This window comes from Tenrec ecaudatus, chromosome 8, assembly GCF_050624435.1.
Source record: "Tenrec ecaudatus isolate mTenEca1 chromosome 8, mTenEca1.hap1, whole genome shotgun sequence".
NCBI lineage: Eukaryota > Metazoa > Chordata > Mammalia > Afrosoricida > Tenrecidae > Tenrec > Tenrec ecaudatus.
Window position 1 is genome coordinate 62,028,875 of NC_134537.1, and position 21,109 is coordinate 62,049,983.

Sequence of the window (21,109 nt, forward strand, 5' to 3'; positions counted from 1 at the left end):
TAAATCCAAAGCCTGTATCATAATAGCACTTATGGATATGTATATTTGTGAATAATATTGGCAATAGATTTCATAACGCAAATATCATGCATAAATGCTTACGTCTCTAGGGCCCCCTTAGCTGAAAATATCCAAGAATGCCCTAATAGACAAACATATTAACTCGAGGCTCAGGAAACAATGAAAGGAAACAATGACCCTATATTGAGAGAGTCCATAACACTGTTCTTCCTTTGTGTTCCTGTCTGTCACTGGTAACAACTAATGAGTACGTGCTGCTGCGTAAAAGCCCAATTACAGAAAGCTGTGCACAGACTGTTCTTAAATTGATTGTATTTTCTTTTGAAATAATCTAATTTCTCTCCAAAATGGAAAAAGAAAATAAGTGATTCTAATAAGCTACTATAAGCCCTAACATTAATATCTCTGAAACATGTGCATAAATCCCTGAGGTGTGTGGCTGCCTATATTTTGAAGCAGAAGCAGTGTGGGGGCCTTTCTGTCTCCACAGTTTATCTCAAGAGAGAATTTCACTAAATCAGAAATCACAAATTAATCATTACAGGACACTTGCAAAATAACAAGCTAATGATATACAATATCTCCTATACTCAGATCATTAATTACATATAAAAGTAGTCTCTAAAATGACATGGAAGAGTTGACATATTTTTCCAGCTATTTCAAATATGAATGAACCTTGATAAAAAAATTTTTCACAAACCATCACATAACAGAAATAAACATGTAATACATTTTTAAACTCTGTACATGTTATCTAGAAAGGCCAGTCCCTGGAAAAGCACATTGCGCTTGGTAAGGAGCAGTGACAAGAAGAAAGAAGCCCCTCGACAAGACGGACCGACACGATGATGCTTGAATGACACATCCATCGTGAGGATGGCACCAGCTGGACGGGATTTTCTTCTGCTGTACACGGAGTCCCTGTGAGCTGGAACCAGGTCGGTGGCTCCTCGTAACATGACTTTAAGATATTTTTAATGATTTTGCATTTTAACAATTGCAATAGCATATGTCTATGTAAAAAGTATATGCATACAACTTAACATTCTGCCTATGGACAATGCTTCATAGAAAACAAGTCCATCTCTCCCATCCCCACTCACGACCTGCATCCTAGGCCTCCTTAATGGGTCAATGCTTTAGCGGGTAAAGGTAAGGCAGGGTAGAACGTTTTCCGAGAACTCGGAAAAGTTAATTCTCTCTGTATATGAAGAGCAGCTTTAGATCACTCAGTGGGCTTATGTTTAAGCAAGTGTACAAATGTGCAAAGAATATTGGAGGAGACACAGAGAAATGAAGGGAGAGAAACCGATTGATTTGCCCTTTGTAAAATCAACCAGAGTATTACCAGAACACTTATGTTACCGGCCATTGTCACGTCCTCATAGAATTGTATAGGGTTTGTAAATATCTGAAAACCTGAGGCCCTTAAAGATACCCTGTAGGCCATGGGTTCTCAACCTGTGGGTCTCAATTGCTCTGGAGGTCTAATGACCCTTTCACAGGGGCTGCCTGATTCATAACAGAAGCAAAATTACAGTTATGAAATATGGTTTGGGGTCGCCACAACATGAGGAACTGTATTAAAGGGTCGTGGCATTAGGAAGGTTGAGAACCACTGCTGTAGGGAAACAAGAATAAACTATGTTAAAAGGGGAAATCAGTGTAGGAACAAAATAGTGGTCAGTCCTATGTACTGTAAGCCACACGATAATGGCTCACATTGCTACAGTAAACCGCTGATTATCAGCTTGTGCCCATAGCTGGCCATCACACCAAACCTGCCAGAAGAGCTCAGATGTGGGGAAGATAGTTTCATTGAAAGAGGTGGTGGGTTTCTTAAAGAGAAGCTCTAAGCCCACTAACTTCTGAGGTTGTCTTCACCTCAAGCCTAGTGGGGGTAGCTTCAGCAAGACTTGTGCCTCCAAGGGCTGAAACTCAGTATACTAGTATCCATAATGCCCAGAGATTGACTAGCAAGAGGCTTATTGAAGTGGCCTGTGACAGAGGAGAACTGGGAAGCGATTGCACTATCCCCAAACAAATGGAGGCTACCCATGGTAGAGCCAACCTGGAAAGACCCATCTCATGCTAACTGGAAGGTCCAAGAAATCTGAGCACAAACACATTCAGGGACCAAATACATACACATTGCTGACCATAGAAACGATTTGTATGGCTGCAGAAAGAAAACTGCAAGCCAGCAAATTCTGGTAATAGGAAATGACTGCAAAACCTCTCAAGCACACACAAGAAAGAGTTGGCCTCAAATATTTGGCATGTCTGATGATTATCATCAAAGGAGACATTACCTGCCAACATCCTCTTCTCCCTCCTTCCCACTGTACCTCATGAGCACCATCCTAGAAATAACCCCAATGACACAGGAGAACTGGCCCCAGGGAGCAGTTTTAAGCAGACAGGCAACAGTAAAAATAGATTTCTGCTGCCTTTCAATATACCCACTACAGAAGCTCAATCTTCCTAAGAGGTTTCAGTAGATCTTCCAGAAATCCAGACTAGGAAGAAAGGTTTGGTGAGATAACTTCCAAAAGCAGTCAAAGAAAACAGTATAAATAATTGTCTGATCTGCAACTGTTCATGGAGATGGTACAGGAATGGATATTTTTTATTTTAATACGTATGGTATCAATGTAAATTGAGAACCAACCAAATGACTGCTAAAAACAATGACAAACATAAAATTTGAACTTTGCTTTTTTTGTAATTTCATTGGGGGCTCAAACAACTCATCACAATCCATATATACACACATTGTGTCAAGCTCATTTGTACATTTGTTGCCATCATCATTCTCAAAATATTTTCTTTCTACTAGAGCCTTGGAATCAGCTCCTCATTTTTCCCCTCTTTCCCCCACCCTCCCTCCCTCACGAATCCTTGATCATTTAAAAATTATTATTATTTGTTCATGTTTTACACAGGCTGATGCCTCCCTTCACCCACTTTTCTGTTGTCTGTCCTCCAGGGAGGGGTTTTATATGTAGTGTACTGTGATCAGTTCTCCCTTTCTTCCCCTACCTACCCCTTACCCTCCTGTTATTGCTACTCTCATTATTGGTCTTGAGGGGTTTATCTGTCCTGGATGCCCTGTGTTTCCAGTTCCTATCTGTACATCCTCTGGCCTAGCCGAAGTTATAAGGTAGAATTGGGATCATGTTAGTTGGGGGGAGGAAGCATTAAAGAACTAGAGGAAAGTTGTATGTTTCATCGGTAAGAAATAGTTTTATGAGGGGAGTGGGGGCATGGGGCACTAACCCACCCAAGGGGAGGGTATTGTTTATATCTCCACAGGGAAAGTGGGACCAGACTTCAACCCAGTGCTGCAAGGTGTGAATGCAACATCCCGGCATGGAGTAGGGAACCAGTAGGTCTGGGAGGCTGGCCCCAGCACCATAAATTAAGTGGATTCCTGCCCCTTCCCCGAGAAGAATTTGTTTTAAAGGATGACATTGATTCTGCAGCTCCAAGAGATGGACATATCTGATCAGAGCACACAGGAGCAGATGAAGGGGGAGGAGGAGAGAGTGGAGCACAACCTGGCCCACCAGGCCATGAGGATGATGTTCCTGAGTAGAGCAACCAGTCCACAGAGAGAACAACATGGCTGGCCCCACTGTGAGACATGATGCCCCTCAGTGACCAAGGGCAATACAGGGGACAGCACCAGAGACACAGTGTGGGAATTGCACCTGACCTGATCCCACCACACGAGGCAAAGCACTGGGGGAGTGCAGCGGAACAGCAAGGGAATGGAGTGGCAAGGTCCCCAGGGAATGCTGAAAGTGGACTTTGGGGCCAGGGTGTGGTGCCCCAACAGACTGGACTGGAAAATGCTCCTAAGGGCCAACAAACGATCCTTGAACGAACTACAAGCTTTTCTTTCGTGAAGTGTTTTGTTTTGTTCTCTGTCAAAAAAAAAAAAAAAGAAATAGTTTGATGTCTACAACGTACTAAGATACATGAATATAATAATGATTACAAGGGCTCTGAAATAAATCTAGGGGAACCTTTCACACCTAAATGAACAGGTTTTAACATCTCTGTGCTTTCTCATTGATGCAACAGTACATACAGTAGCGTAAGAAAGAGCTAGTGCAGATTCAAATCCGAGAGCCAACAGAACTCTGACCCAGAGATAGCTTACGTCACACTACAGCAATAGTTACCAGTAAATGTAAGCTTCATGATTTTCAGTAAAGATGATTTACAAATCACAGAACTATAAAGTATTCTTTACTCTGAGGATTTACAAATAAATGAAGTAAAATATATTTTAAGTTAAGAGCTGTTATATAAAAAAATTAAAAACTGCATAGTGAGGCAGATCAAATTAAAAAAATGTAAAATGAAGAAAAGAGAATACAGTACTATTCATGTGTGTGTTCCTATATTCTATGTCCAGAATAACTGAAAGAAACTAGAGTGGTTGGTTCAAGAAATATCAATCTGGATTATGGCATAGAAATGATGCAAAGAAAGATTGGAAATGCAAAGATGAAGAAAAGGCGGATAACTTATCTCAGAATGATAAATTTTGTGTGTGTGTGTGTGTGTGTGTGTGGTGGACATAGAAACATAGAGGTGGCATATCTGTTCTTAGAAACAGGCTTCTATTTTCAAGGTAAGAAAACTACTAAGGCATGGATTAGAATTATAACTCTAAGAATAAAGTAAAGTCAGGACCTTATAAAAGAAATACTTAAATAAAATTAATAACACTTAGTTGTGAAGGGAAGGATGATGAATTCAATTTGCACACAGGAATTTAGAAGGGGCAGTACTCAAATTTCAACACGACATCACCATTATGGGAGATCTGAAAAGAATATTTACAATATATGAGGCTGAAAGAAGCAGAAAAATAGGGGGGAAAAATCTTTAATTGGCCCTGGCAAGCAAACAGCTGTTCAAAAATTTCTAATGTATGAACATTAAAAAGCTATTGAAAAGGCAGCTATATTCTCAAAATATTGCTTCAAGAAAACTGGATTCCAGAACTAAGAAAAGTGAAGAACCTATTAATGAAGTGATCAGCTAAATCAATCTTAAGTGATTCGTTTTATAAGTCATGTGGGCAAATAAAACAATGAGAAACCTCACTGTTCATACACTCTTGAAGAAAATAACTGGCATGATCTGTGTTGCTCTGATTACCTACTCAGAATAATGAAGCTCTCCTTCCTGTCCTGCGCCCTTCCTTTGGTTCCTTCCCTCCACCATCCACTCATTTATTTATTTTGTGGGATAAGCAGATAAGAAGACCAGGGTCCAGAATCCTGCATTCTTTCCACACGACAATATCATTTACCTCACTTTTATAAGACCATATAAATACATATCTGCTTTTTTTCTTATTGTACACGGAAAACTTTAGGATTAAATAGGAAATTGTTAAATTAAACAGGCAGGGTTTATTGGCAAAGATATACTGTATTAATAATCAATTCCTTTCTGTTGGCCAAAAGCATATTGTAAATATAAAGCCAATTATATAAAAACTGTATGATTCTAGGATTGCAGTTTATTTTAGTATATCCCATTTAAGTAGAACCAAAACTAAAAATGTATAAGGATCTAATGAGGGGCCTATAAAAGAAATGTTCATTACACACAGAAGTTATTTTGAACACAAATACTATAAGCCACATTAGAAAGCAAAATAAAAAGATGAGAGGCAACAGCAAACATGCACTTACTTAAACCACAATTTGTATATAAATACATATAAACACATACCCATTTTTCCACATCAACTTGCTGTGGAAAGAAAACAATAAATAAATATCAAATAGCTACCAAATGTTTAAATCAGTGCCATTTAAATGAATTAAAATTTTATCCTTGCACCCAAATCTAATTCTACCTGGTAGAGAACACTATTCAAAAACTCTTAATGACTAACATTTAATCTCCTAAAACAAAGATATTCATTAATCCATTACTCAAAACTTCAAAAATAAGCTAGAAATTTATGAGGTATACAAAATAACAATAATGCAATGCACTAAAAAAAAAAAACAATGAATATTTGCCTAGCTCTCAAACCTAGAAGCCTTCTAATTTAGGAATTACTAGTTATTATTAGCCACTTCACAGAAGAAGACATTAAGCCTTCAAATAACCTAAAACGATCTAAGCCTCAAAAACCTATAGGCCAATGCTTCTCGGCCTATCCAGTCTCTGTGAGTCCAAATCAACTCTACAGTTCAATTGAGAAATATGGCACCTAAGTATAATGCTGACTTACTGAAATATACAGAAAGCAAAAAAATGTATATCAGTCTTTCTGCTTTTATAAAATTTTACAATATGAAATAAGGCAGGCCTTACCAAATAATTTTGAATATATGTCACAATCAAATAAATTTTTAAACTCCCTTTCTTAATACATGTATATTGATTTCACAATCACTGTGTGACTTTTTAAAAAGCAAATAAATATATTTTTAATGATTTTATTGAAGTATACCTCACATGGCAGACAATTCAATTAATCAATCATATTAAGGAATTCATAATCGCAATCATTATCACATTCAAATTCAGGACAAACTCTTATAAAACTCATTGTAAGCTCCCCATTTCCTCCCTCTGCCATTCTCCTCGGCAATTATCAACCCCGTTGCTGTGGCTGTAGATCTGCCTATCCTGGATTTCATATAAAAAATTGTACAAAACACAAACGGGAAACAACCAAAAATGATTCAATTATATATAGAAAACCTTCAGTAAAAAGAAGCAAGCAGGGGGAAAAAGCATAAAGTATTAAAAATGGAAACAACTTTAAAATGAGTCTAAAGGTTAGATCAAATGGTAAAGTATTACATTTTAACCCAACTACATCTGCCACAATTAACTTCACAAAGCTCTCTGTCTCATAGGAAGGCTACTCACATTACTTGACTAGAGCCAGAGAGGATTTACCACAGGCTTGATCCTTGCAGGGACACTACAAATGGATTTGTTCTTCCATTATCATCTGTAGGCTACTGCAAACCACCTGTAACAATTTAAGCTCTAATATGATTCCCTTCTTTGGATTTGGGTTTCATTATTTGCAATCTTAGATCATACAGGCTGGTGTGCTTATTTCAGGTGGACTCAGTTGATGCCTCACTTATAAAGTTGCTTTATGTAAGACAAGCCTTGAAGATTCTTAATGTCCTTCTTTCTGCTAGCCGGGCACCACCTGTTTTCTTGGTCACACTTTGCTAAAGCACCCATAAAAACAGCAATCTCTTCAAGGGTGAGCTTCGAGCAGGGCCATGTTATAAGAACTATTTTTACTTAGATTGGGGCTAGAATTAAGTGTTAACACAAAGTCTATTCATGTGTCTATGGTTTATGTAAGTCTATGGTTCACTTTAGAGACATAATTATCATTTTATGATAGAGAACATTATCAATCATCCCCCTGAGGCATAAGGTAAATCTGTTGATGGTGCTATTAATTTAGCCAAGTGTACAGAATCTAAAACATTGTTGATATAAGGAAATTATCCATGTATAGCCAACCTACAATACATTAATTATTGATCTGTCCAGATTAAATATTTGTACACATTAAAGTGACTGGACATTATTAACACAAACAGTGGGGTTAGTTCAAGAAAATAACTTTCAATAACACTCATTCACAAGGTCAGTGCCATGCTTCCAAGATTAATATATGTCATAAGAAACCAAGAAGACATTAAAATAATAACTATATGGAAGTCTTGGGTTACCTTTCATTAGACACCCACAAATAAAGAGATCTGAACCAAAGTACAAATACTGCCAATTCCATAATCTTGGGGTAGCAATCATCTGCTTCTTCTCATACTAAGGTGTTTCAAACTTAAGTCCAAGAGTATGGGCTTCCTTAAACTTTCTACAGAGTGAATTTGAGGTAAAGACCAGTTCACTTAGTGGGGTTTCCACATCAAAACCTGCTGTGGCCTATGAAGGATCTTGTGTACCTCCAAACAGCAGAGTCTAGAAGCCCAGTAATCTATCGTACACTGCCCGGGTCAACAAGAGGTGGATAGAAACTAGGTTAAAATGATACAATTAGGAATATATATATATATATATATATATATATATATATATATATATATATATATATGCAATTTTTTCTCAATGGGAGGCTGGTCTCCCAGTTTATGCACCAACCAAAATGCAATAGCCTTTTCTAAGACATATATGTCTTAGATGATATATATCACCTTGACTTGAATTCTCAGGTAAGATCAGTTATAATTCTTGTGGGAGTGTCAGTTGATTTGCGGTGACCTTAGCACAGTGGTATATGGCAGCAACTGAATGGTGTTCTCCCTCTCCCACAATCTTGACAAATTGACCCAGCTGAGGTGAAATCTCCTCTATCAAAGTGGTTTTTAAGATGTACATATAGAAGTGATGCTGATGTCCCATATATCACCCCCTCATATGTACATCTTAGATGCTATATGATGAGCATCCTATTAGAAATAAGGTTGGCCTTAGATCATTTAAGCATTTTCCTTTGTAATTTTTTTCCTTAGAAATTAATTAATCAAACAAGAAGATGCTACTTAGAAGGATACCTGGGAATAAGCTAAAAATTATCAGCTATTATAAGCAAGCCCTAGAAGATGATATATATGCTAAATACAGTGTCTGTTAGTTCAGGTACACAACATAAAAAAATTCACAGACATCTGTGTGTAATAGAGAACTTTATATCAGAGAACAATTGTACATTAAGAAAACATCATCCCAGCCCAGTCCAGATCAAGTCCATAAGTCCAATATTACCCCATATGTCAATACAAGTCCATAAATTTCTCTTTAAACACGCAGTCATGTAATGACATCGAATACAGGAAGATCACAAGCCAGTGGGTAGAAAGTCTTGTAGATCCAGTGGTGGTGTAAGTATCTCAGAGTTGGCAGGGGTCTCCATGTGGCTCCTGCAGCTCCAGGGCTCTAGTGTAGCTCCATGTGTCTTCTTATTGGGAATTTAAAGCAGAGGGTGCGTTTGTTCCATCTCCAAGGAGCTATTTACCTCCTTCGTGCCTTCAAATGAGGTCATCAAGCAGCGACCTGATTGACAGACTAAATTCCTCCACTCCTTCACTCATAATATTCTCAAGTTGGCACCGGATTATGTAACTACAAACACAGTGATTATTTTCAAACATTATAAAACAATAAAAGTAATCTCATTATGTACACAAAATTCTTTTGAAGTCTTTGGGAAATTTCAATTGACAGCTTACAACAGAAAAATTTAGCTCTTTTTAATAATTTATTTACCGTGTTACTGTTACAGAAACAACTATTCTTATTTCCTCCTTTGCTAACATAATACGTAATTATGACTTAAGAAAGGATTCTGGACTAAATGAAAAAAGACTTGTGGCACTCCATATTTTGCAAGATATTTAACTGTTATATAAAATCCTCATTTTCAATGTTAATGAATGCATGGACTGAGTGATGATTGCTTTTGATCATGAGGCAGAGTGTAAACAAATTATAAATTAAACACAATGCGATGCAGTTATTCAATCTTTTAAAATCAAACCTCACAAGGACAAATAAAACGTATCCTCTCCTAAGGAAAACAATTCAAGAAACTAATACAATTTTCTTTATATATTTATCAAAACAGGATATGCTCTACCTTTAGAGGAAACAAAGAAGGAAGAAGAGTAGTTGAAAAATATGGTCTGGGTGATAAAAATAAAGCTGGACATCACATGATGAAATTTTTGCAAGACCAACAACTAGTTCATTGCATTTATCTTTTCTTTTTAATCATTTTATTGGGGGCTCATACAACTATTATCACAATACATACATACATACATGCATTGTCTCAAGTACATTTGTACATATGTTGTCATCATCATTTTCAAAGCATTTTCTTCCTACTTGAGCCCTTGGTATCAACTCCTCATTTTCCCCCTCCCATCCCCATCCTCCCTCCCTCCCTCATAAACCCATGATCATTTACAATTTATTGTTTTTTCATGTCTTGCTCTGTCTGATGTCTCCCCCCATCCCTTTGTCTGTTGTCCATCTCCCTGGGAGGGGGTTTTAGGTAGGGTCATTGTAATCAGTTCCTCCTTTCTCCCCCCAACTTCCCCATCCCCTCCTGGTATGGCTATTTTCAACATTGATTCCGAGGAGTTTATCTATCCTATGTTCCCTGTGTTTCCAGCTCTGATCTGTACCCATGTACGTGCTCTGGTCTAGCCAGATTTGTAAGGTAGAATTAAAGTCATGATAGTAGGGGTGGGGGTGGGCAAGGGGAGCATTAAAGAACCAGAGGAAATCTGTATGTTTCATCGGTGCTATACTGCACCCTTACTGGTTCATCTTCTCCCCACAACCCTTCTGTAAGGGGATGTCTAATTGCTTACAGATTGGCTTTGGGCCTCCACTCCGTACTGTCCCCCTCATTCACATTATGATTTTTTTTGCTCTGGACCTTTGATGCCTGATACCTGATCTCATCAACACCTCATGATCACACAAGCTGGTGTGCTTCTTCCATGTGGGCTTTGTTGTTTCTCAGCTAGGTAGCTGCTTGTTTATCTTCAAGCCTTTAAGACTGCAGACGCTATATATTTTGATAGCCAGGCACCATCAGCTTTCTTCACCACATTTGCTTACGCATCCTCTTTGTCTTCAGCAACCATGTCAGGAAGGTGAGCATCTCAGAGTGTTAGATTATTAGAACAAAGTGTTCTTGTGTTGAGGGAGTACTTGAGTGGAGGCCCAATGTCCATCTGCTTCCTTAATACTAAACCTATAAATATATGTGCATAGATCTATTTCTCCATTAGCATAAGTAAATATATTTACATATGTACATGCCTGTATTTAGATCACTATAAATGTCCTTTTCCTGTTAGCTCTTTCCTCTATTTCCTTTCACTTTCCTCTTGTCCCATTAAAATGTTCAGCCTTCATTTGGGTTTCAGGAATTCCTTTCAGTTACATTGCCCCTGACCAAGTTCTATCAGATCTCCTACACCCTCCTCACCAATTATTTTCAGTCACTTGTTGTTCCCTTGTCCCTGGGTTTGTAAACACCTACTTTCTTTCCCCCACCTCCCCCTCTCCCATCTCCTGCCAGAACTGTTATCCCGTTGTTCTATCTTCTGGCTAGTTTATCCCACCTATCCCATCCAGACAGACACGTAGGGACAACAATATGCAGAAACACTAGACCAAGCACAACTAAGCAATTACAGAAGAAGAAACAATAGCACAAATTGACCAGTGGGATATACTAGAGATAAAACACTTGTGTACATCAAAAGAATTTGCCACGAGAGAGCACAGATTGGGAAAACATCTTTAGCAATGACACATCAGACAAAGGCCTTATTACTAAAATCTACAATACTCTGCTAACTTACAACAAGGAGAAAAAAAAACTGTGCACTCAGGAGGTGGGCAAGTGGCCTGAACAAAAGTTTCTCAGGGGCAAAATCCAAATATATGAGAAAATGTTCCATATCTCTAGCCATAAGAGAAATGGAAATTAAAACAACTATGAGATATCACTTAACACCCTCAAAGATAGCCCAATTCAAAAAATCAGAAAGTAATAAGTGTTGGAGGGGCTGTGGAAAGATAGGAACTCTTGTCCACTGCTGGTGGACCTGTAGGTATGTACAGCCACTATGGAAATCGATTTGATGATATCTAAAACATGGAAATTGAGCTACCATATGATCCAGCAATCCCCCTAATGGGCATATATCCAGAAGAGACAAGAAACAAACCACGGTCATCTGTGCTCCATTTTTCATCACGATACAGTTTATAATTGCAAGGAGCTGGAAACAACCCTAATTTCCATCAACAGAAGAATGGATTAAAAAACTGTGGTACATACATACAATGGAGTATTATACATCCCTAAAGAGCAGTAATGAACCCATGAAACACATCACCGCATTGGAAGAACTGGAGGAAATTATGCTAAATGAAGTAAGCTAAGCACAAAAGAACAAATACAACATGAGTCCACTGAGGTAAACTCAAAAAATCCAAAAGGGGCACAGGGAAGAAGCTATTGTATAAATACAATCCTGGGGTGAGATCTAGGTAATATGGCAGGGGCCAGATTAAACCCAGGGATATATATGGTAGCCAACTAAAAAGGAGGGTTAAAAAGCAAAAGGTATGGGCAGCCAGGGGAACAGAGCACTAACCCACCCAAGGGGAGGGTGTTGTTTATATCTCCACAGGGAAAGAGGGACCAAACTTCAACCTGGTGTTCCAAGACAAGAATGCAGCACACTGGCATTAAGCAGGGAACCAATAGAGAAACCTGAAGGGCCGGCCCCATTACCAACGAAGTGGACCGCCCCACCACCCACCAGAAGAACTCATTTCAGAGGACAGCATTGAAGCTACAGCTCAAAAAGAGGGACGTGTCGGATCGGAGCACACAGGAGCAAATGAGGAGGGAGGAAAAAAGAGTGAAACACATCCTGGCCCACCAAGTCCAGGGGATGATATTTCTGCTCAGAGCAGCCAATGCATGGAGAGGGTTGTGGGGCCAGCCCCACTACGAGACACATTTCTCACTGATCCATAGGTCCATGGGGGACACATGGTGGGAATTGTGCCTGCCTTGAGCCCACCAAACTGAAGCGAGACACTGGGGGTGTGCAACAGAGCAGCAAGAAGAGCAGAGCAATGAAGTTCTAGGAAACACCAAAAATAGACTGTGGAGCGAGGGTGTGGCTCCACATCAGACTCAACTGAAAAATGCTCATAAAGGACAACAAATAAACCTTGAACTACTAATAGGCATTTCTTTCTTTCTTTTGGTCGTTGCCTTTTTGTTGTTGTAACTATTGTTTTATTTTCTATTGTTGCATTTATCTTTTAAACACAAATGGCGACTAGACAAATGAACTTCTCCAGATGAAATACACAGAAATCAAATTGACTACATCTGCGGAAAGAGAAGATGGAGAAGCTCAATATCAACAGCTCAAACTAAGCCAGGAGCTAACAGTGAAAGAGAACACCTTCATTCAGTCTTTGCCACCTGAATTTCAAGAATGTCTCAGGAACGAATTTGATGCATTGACAGCTAACGATAGAAGACTTGTTCATCTGTAGGAGGATACCAAGATCGTCATTTATGAAGAAAGTCAAAGTTAATTAAAAATATAGGAAACAAAGAAAAGATCAGAGCGAATGTCAGAAGAGACTGAAAATCATTCTTAATCCTAAGGCAAGTGGAAGAAATGATGAAGTCAAAGAGCTGAACAGAAAATTTCAAAGAGCAGCTGAAGGAAGAGAAAGTAAAATATCAGAATGAAATGTGCAAAGATCTAGAGTTAGAAATCCAAAAAGATCTAGAGTTAGAAATCCAAAAAGATCTAGAGTTAGAAATCCAAAAAGATCTAGAGTTAGAAATCCAAAAAGGAAGAACATGCTTAGCATATCTTAAACTGAAAGAATGCAAGACACAGTTCAAACCTCCAGTTATAATCTTGAGAGTTTCCATCGGGAAAATCTTGAACGACGCAGAAAGAATCGAAAGATGGAAAGGATATGCAACCACTGTAGCAAAAGGAACTAGTCAACGTTCCACCATTTAAAAAACTAGTATATTAGCAAGAACCAAGAAGGAAGAAGTTCAAGCTACACTGAAATTATTAGCCAAAAGCAAGGCTCCGGGAATTGATATAATACCAATTTAAATGTTTCAATAAGCTGATGAAGCACTAGAAGAACCCACTTGTCTATACAAAAAAATTTGGAAGACAGCCACTTGGTCAACTGACTGGAAAGAGATCCATATATGTACCCATTCCAAAGAAAGGTGACTAAAAGGACATTCAAAATATAGAATAATATCACTAAAATCACATTCAAGTAAATTTTTGCTGAAGATTATCCAACAAAATTTACAGTAGTACATTGACAGGAAGCTAACTGCCCAAGGTTCAGGCCAGATTCAGAAGAGATTGTGAAACAAGAGATACTACTGCATTGTATGGATCTTGGCTGAAAACAGAGTACCAAAATGATATTTACAAGTGTTTTATTGACTATGCCAAGGTATATGACTGTGTGGATCATCACAAATTATGGATAAATGGGAATTCCAGCACACTTCATTGTGCTCATGCAGAACTTGTACTCTGATCAAGAGGCAGCTGTGTGAATGGAACTAGGGACTACAGCATGGTTGAAAATCAGAAGGTGTGCGTCAGAGTTGCATCCTGCCACCATGTTTATTCAATCTGCATGTTGAGCAAAGCACCAGTGAAGTTGACTTCTATGAAAAAGTATTTAGTATCAGGATTAGAGGAAGGCTTATTGCCAGCCTTCCAGATTACAGAAGACAGAAGAAGACCTGAATCATTGGCTGAAGAACATCCGGGATTGCAGCCCTCAGTATGGATTATGTATGACTCATGGCGAAGAAGATAAAAATTCCCACAACTCAAACTCATAGGCAACGTCATGATAAATTAAAAAAAAGGTTGAAGTTGTTGATAGTTTTGTCTTGCTTGGATGCACAAGCAATGCTCCTGGAAGCAGCAGTCAAGAAATCAAAAGACTGCTCAGATCCATTCTTGAAGTGCAGAAGATATGAATAAATGATTTAATTAAATTTTCACTGCACACTGTAGTGGAAGAAGGAGGTGGGGAGAAGGGAGTGGTGAGCGGACAGTGTCATGGAGAGGGGAACAACTAGGGAAGCAGAAGCAGCATCTAGGAGAGGGTAGAGATCCTGTGCGTATTAGAGCAACATCCAACTAGTGGAGAGGAAGCAATAAGGGAAAGAAGATGGGGATAGTGACGGTGGGGCAGGAGGAGGCAAAAGGAAAACAGAGGCAAGCTCTAGGAAGCAAAGGCTTGGATAGGAAGATTAACAGAGATGTGCACTTATTTAAATACATTATAACAATAGTGGTATTGGCCTATGTACATATATTTCTAAGGCAATACACTAAAGCTGCAGACGGGCCTTGGACCTTGGCTTTTACCTCCCTTCAATACAAGAACACATTTTTCTAACAAATTGGCATTCCGTGATGTGAACTATATGGTTGTTTATTTGGGTGGCATTCAAGCCTGGACTCCTACACAGAAGACAAAAATACTATCACTGAACTAGCTCTTCCCCTTAACAGTTATGTATATCTTTATATCTCTTGTATACCTGTGAATAGTTTATCATAGAAATTTACAATTCGATTTGCTATCAAAAATTCACACATAAAATATTCTTCTATTATAAATTCAAAAGAAATCTGAGGATATTCAAATTGAATGACAGTAATCAAAAGAAATTCTACTTCAAGATTCATAATCTAAAACAGGACAGAGCTCTGCCACTGTGATTAAATTGCATGCTGATTAAATTGAATGCCTAATTGAGTTTGATGCTAGGATCTCTGGAGTTCATGGAAACTACGACCCTCAAATATTTATTAATATGGAGCACCCTTTGCTTCTGAGCAGAAGTAGAATTTCTTCAGACAGAAGGCCAAAAAACCAGAAAGAATGTTTTACTTGTAAAGTATTAAATCATCCCCCAATTCTACCTTACAAATCAGGCTAAACCAGAGCATGTATACTGGTATTTATGAGAGTTTCACGCACAAGTAATACAGGACAGATAAACCCTTCAGGGCCAATAATGAGAGTAGCAATACCAGGAAGAGAAGGTGATGGAAAGGGGAACCAATCACAATGATTGACATACAACACCCTCCCCCGCCACCCTGAGGGATGAAAAACAAAAAAAGTGAGTGAAGAGTCAGTGGATGGTATATGACATGAAAAAATAATAATTTATAAATTATCAAGGATTCATGAGGGAGGAAGGGTAGGAGATGAGGGAAATGAGTTGACATCAAGTGCTCAAGTTGAAATAAATTGTTTTGAAAATGATGAAAACATATGTACAAATGTGCTTGACACAATGGATGGATGGATTGTGACAGAGCTGTCAGCACTCCAAATAAAATGATTTAAAGGGTGGGGGGGAGGGTGTAGGCATCTCTTTATGTAGTTGTGACTTTAAATAATATGATGATTAAAGGTGATATTGTCAGTAAGATCTTTAGTAAGCTTAGAAATGCTAAGCTTTTCTTAGCACTATAGCTCTATCTCTGAAGTAATATAATTTTTTGGAGGCTAATTTTTAAAACCTTTATTTAAAGTAGAAGTGAATTTGTTCTTCCCTACCATGGGTCTACAAACTTTTAAGACAAAAGAACCAATGCTATCCCTCTCAATAATTTAAAAATTATTTGAGATCCATACATACATTTTAACAAAGAAACGACATCACCATTATCTGAGTGATATCCTTTAAAATTGTCAACTTTACTTCAAAACCACATGTAAGTACCAAAAGAGCTACACATGGCACTAGAGCCGCAGTTTGCTGACCCCTGTCTTGGACAAAAGCTTGCAAGATAAATTAATTTTTACATTTCAAAATACATAGACAGAATAGAATGAAGAATCTTTTGTGACATATGAAATTCAAAAAAAATTAAGTTATCAGTAGCGATAAACAATTTTAATAGCACACAGCCAGGCCCACTAGTTTATCTGTTGTCTATAGCTGAGTTTCATCTACAACAGAATTGAATAGTTGGGAAAGAACTGTATGGTTTTTAACCAAAATTGTCCCTAAACACAAATGTAAACAAAGCCTCTTGGAAGACAGTGTGAAGTGATTGAACTTATACTAGTTGCCATCTAGTTGACCCCTGTGTGTCTGAGTGGATTTGAACCTCTTATTGGAATTGAAACTTCAATTTTGTTAACATCTGAGTGTAATTCACTGTTTGCACCACCCAGGGACATCTAAATTATATTCGAACTCACAGCCATTATGAATTCCAACCCACAGTGACTCTACTGGACAGAATAGAACTGCCCCTTACAAGATCAGAAATTCTCACCTTTCTTCCACATAGCTGCTTGTGTGTTTGAACTGATGACCTTGCAGTGAACAGCATAAATTTGTGGATTTTTGTTTCAACTATAAGTGGCTCCCACTGCCATAACATCTTAAGTGTAAACAGAAGAATTCATTCAGATTTTCACATTTGATCTGATGAGAACATGGTGTAATCTGAAGGAATCCTGGTGGTATCGCAGCAGGTCAGGAGTTGAGCAGCTGACAAGATCTGCAGTCTGAAAACACTAGCTGCTCCAGAAACCAACAAGGCCCATTCTGCCTGGTGCTGAGTCAGAATCAACACGATAGCAGTGAGTTTGCTTTTGAGTTAGGTGCTCCTGTGAACAAGGGATAGCGCTGGATTCGAGAGTCTTTTCTTGGTGCTCTCATTGAACTACTGACTACTCAAGCACGCTGCAGGCTGCACTAGCATTCGTTACCTATCTTCCCTCTTTGCTATCGGGTTGCTGAAGTGCTTAAGAGCAAAGATACATTATTATGTATCTCTGTATCCTCAGCTGAGAACTCACAATAGTCACTCAATGTTGTTGTGAGCTGAGTGCTTCATGAGCCAGCTGGGTGAGAAGAGGTGTGGGCTTTCTGAAAGACCTGTGTCACAAGTTGGAGATAACTCAGCATAGATTTTTGTTTCCTTTTCTTAGATAAGACTCCACAGACCCCATTTCTAAATAAAGTCACATTCTGAAGTTCAGGAGGACATAGATTTTTAAACATTATTTCACCCATTATAGATTTTATTATTGATTATGTCCCCTTAAAATAAAGTTGAAGTCTTAAGCTGTGTTTGGACATAGGGTTTTTATTTTGTTGTAGTTATATTTTACTAAGTGATATCAGAGTAGGGTGAATCCTAAATTGAATCACTTCTAAGTTGCATCTTATAAAAACAATCAAATAGGCAAAAACAAACACAGAGAGAGAAGTAAATATAGTGTGAAGACCATCTTATAAGCAAAGGTTGTTAATAAACTAGTAGAGGCCACAAAGTGAGTCAACACAGCTGAAACCCTGATTTTTATTTTAAGTCTCCAGAGTGTGAGAATATAAAAAGCTGTTATGTAAAGTCACTGTTTTTACTGCATCTGTTACGGCAGCCCTAAGCATCTAAGATACAGAAACAAAAATCTCCCTGTAGCTTTGCCCTTACCTGTGGCAAGTGAGTTTTCTGTTTTTGTTTTTGGTTTGGTGGCAAGTGATGCCTGAGCTACACAAATATTGCTCATGGTCAGTCAGTAATTTGAGAATAATTTTTACACAGAAACTTGGTGCTCCCTCTCTCTGGCTTTTTTTCTTTTCAGGCTTATCCTTTACTTCCGACGGCTTGAATTCTACCCTCAGAAAGACAGTGTGCTTTTCTTAAGGCCTTAAGTCACCTCCTGTTATTTATTTCAGTCTACCTTTAGTTTTTAAAAGGTCCTAAAAATGTGGAATTCTCCATATACAAATTGGGTCTTTCAAATTTCATTCCTCTCTACAATCTACCTGTTTCAGTTAACACTCTAGTGTCTTAAAGTCATTGGATTGTTTGTAGGTAAATAATATTTTGTCTGTTGTTCATATTTTTTTTCCAGAAGGGTCACGTGTGGTTGGCACTTAGACATCTATTTTAAAAGCTGAAATCATAATAACTGTGATAATAACATACACATAATGTTTTATAAAAAGCCAAGTAATGGTTCTAAGCCCTCATATTAAATTGTTTAAATCTCAAAACATACTCATGAGAATAATACTATTATTATCTCTATACAGGAGAAAACTGAGGCACAATAATATTGTGCAAAGCATTTGAACATTTGCTCTACATGCTTAAGCGTACAGCAAGTTAGATACTGCCAAGTCAGTTCTGATAAATACTGATCCTTTGTACAACAGAACGAAGCACTGCCCAGTCCTGCACCATCCTAACAATGGTTGTTATGTTGGAGCCCATTGTAACAGTTACTGTATCAACCCACCTTGTCAAGGGTCCTTGTATTAGGCTGGGTTGTTTAGAGAAACAAAACAGGTGACATTTATATGTGTGTGAGAAAGAACATTTTATCAAGGAGTAATTTTATATCGAGAGGATATCCAGCCCAATTCAACTCATATACATAGGCTGGCTGCTATGTGGAGCACACTTCAGACTCATGTAGTTGCCGACTGAAGACAAAGAACAGTGAAGTGGACTGCAGGGGGATCACATGCTGGTGAGGGTGGAGTCCCATGAAACCAAGGTCGGTGGGAAGACAGCAGTGTGACAGCTCCAATGGGGCCACCCCTGCGGACACACACAGAGTCCAAGGGGTGAGGAAGGTGAAGGGAAGAAAACTTCTCCCTGGCTCTCTTACCAAAAAGGCCACACGTTTTTTATCTTCTTCCTTATTCAGTGTTCAACTTCTATATGCATATGAGCCAACTGAAAATGTGGCTTGAATCAGGCTGACCACATTCAAAGCAGTCCTTAAAGTACCACCCTTGATTTTCAACACCTTAAAGAAGGCTTCTGCAGCAGATTTCCTCAATGTAGTCTGTTGTTTAATCTCCTGACAGCTGCTTCCATATGCATTGATTCTGGATCCAAGGAAAACAAAATTCTTAATGACTTCAATCAATTCTCCATTTATGTGATGTTACCTATTGGACCAATTGTGAGGATTTTGTTTTTCTTTTCATTGAGTCATAATCCATACTGAAAATCTTCATCAACAAGTACTTCAAGTCCTCATTTTCAGCAAGCAAGGTTGTGTCATCTGGATATCGTAGACTCTTAATAACCCTTGGTTCTAACTTGATGTCACATTCTTCTTCACACAATCCAGCTCCTCTGATGATTTATTCAGCTTACGGAAAAGAGTTAGGCACACTTTTCTTGATTTTAAACCATGCAGTATTCCCTTCATCTGTTTACACAACTACCATTTAATCCACGGACAAGTTCCTCATGAGCACAATGAATTTCCATTCTTCTCAAGGATAGCCATAGTTTGTTATGGTCCAAAAGATAAATGTTTAGGATAGTCAATAAACCACAAGTAAACATCTTTTGGGTTGGTATTCTCCGCTTTCAGCCAAGATCCATGTGATGTCAGCAATGATATCCATGGTCTACATTGTCTTCTGAACCCTGCCTGAATTTCTGGGATCTCCCTAGTAATGTACTGCTGCAATTGTTGTATGATCTTCAGTCAAATTTTACTTACATGTGATATCAATGACATTTTTCTATAATTTGTGCATTATCTTGGGTCACATTTTTTGGAATGGATATAAATACTGATCTCTTCCAGTCAGTTGGTCAGGTAGCTCTCTTCCAAATATCTTGGCTTCCAGTGTCGCATCAGCTTTTTGAAATCTGCTCATCAGTATTTTGTCAATTACTGGAACCTAGTTTAGGCCAATGCCTTCAGTGGACCTTGGACTTCTTCTTTCAGTACCATTAGTTCTTAAGGTTACTACCTTGAAATGGCTGGATATTGACTGTACTTTTTAGTCCAGTGACTCTGTGTATTCCTTTACTTCTTTAGATGCTTCCTACATTTTCCAATATTTTGCCCATAGAATCTTTAAGTATTGCAACTCCATACTTGAATTTTTTCTTCAGGTCTTTAAAAAAGCTAAGCGTGTATCCTTACGTCTTAGTTTTCTTACTCTGTCTTTGTCCATTACATTATAATACTTTGTCTTCTTAAGCTGTCCTTTAAAATTTTCTGGACAGTTTAAAAAAAACAATTTTATTAGGGACTCATACAACTCTTATCATAATCCATACATACATCAATTGTATAAAGCACATCTGTACATTCTTTGCCCTCATCACTCTCAAAGTATTTGCTCCACTTAAGCCCTTTGCATCAAGTACTCTCTTTCCCCCCCCCTCCCCACTCCCTCATGAGCCCTTGATAATTTATAAATTATTATTTTGTCATATCTTGCCCTGTCCGGCAGCTCCCTTCAACCCCTTTTCTGTTGTCTGTCGCCCAGGGAAGAGGTCATATGTAGATCCTTGTAATCGGTTCCCTCTTTCCAACCCACTCACCCTCTACCCTCCCAGTATCGCCCCTCACACCCCTGGTCCTGAAGGTATCATCCGCCTGGATTCCCTGTGCCTCCAGCTCC

At 38.4% G+C, this 21,109-nt stretch overlaps 1 protein-coding gene across 1 annotated transcript in view; it reads right to left on the reverse strand.

Moving 5' to 3' along the window:
* Positions 1-21,109, reverse strand: part of RYR2 (ryanodine receptor 2) — an 819,632-nt gene that overhangs the window by 549,083 nt on the left and 249,440 nt on the right. Inside the window, exon 4 of the mRNA XM_075556394.1 lies at positions 5,785-5,805. Within this exon, the coding sequence (XP_075412509.1) occupies positions 5,785-5,805 (21 nt within the window). The remainder of the gene's footprint in view (positions 1-5,784; positions 5,806-21,109) is intronic.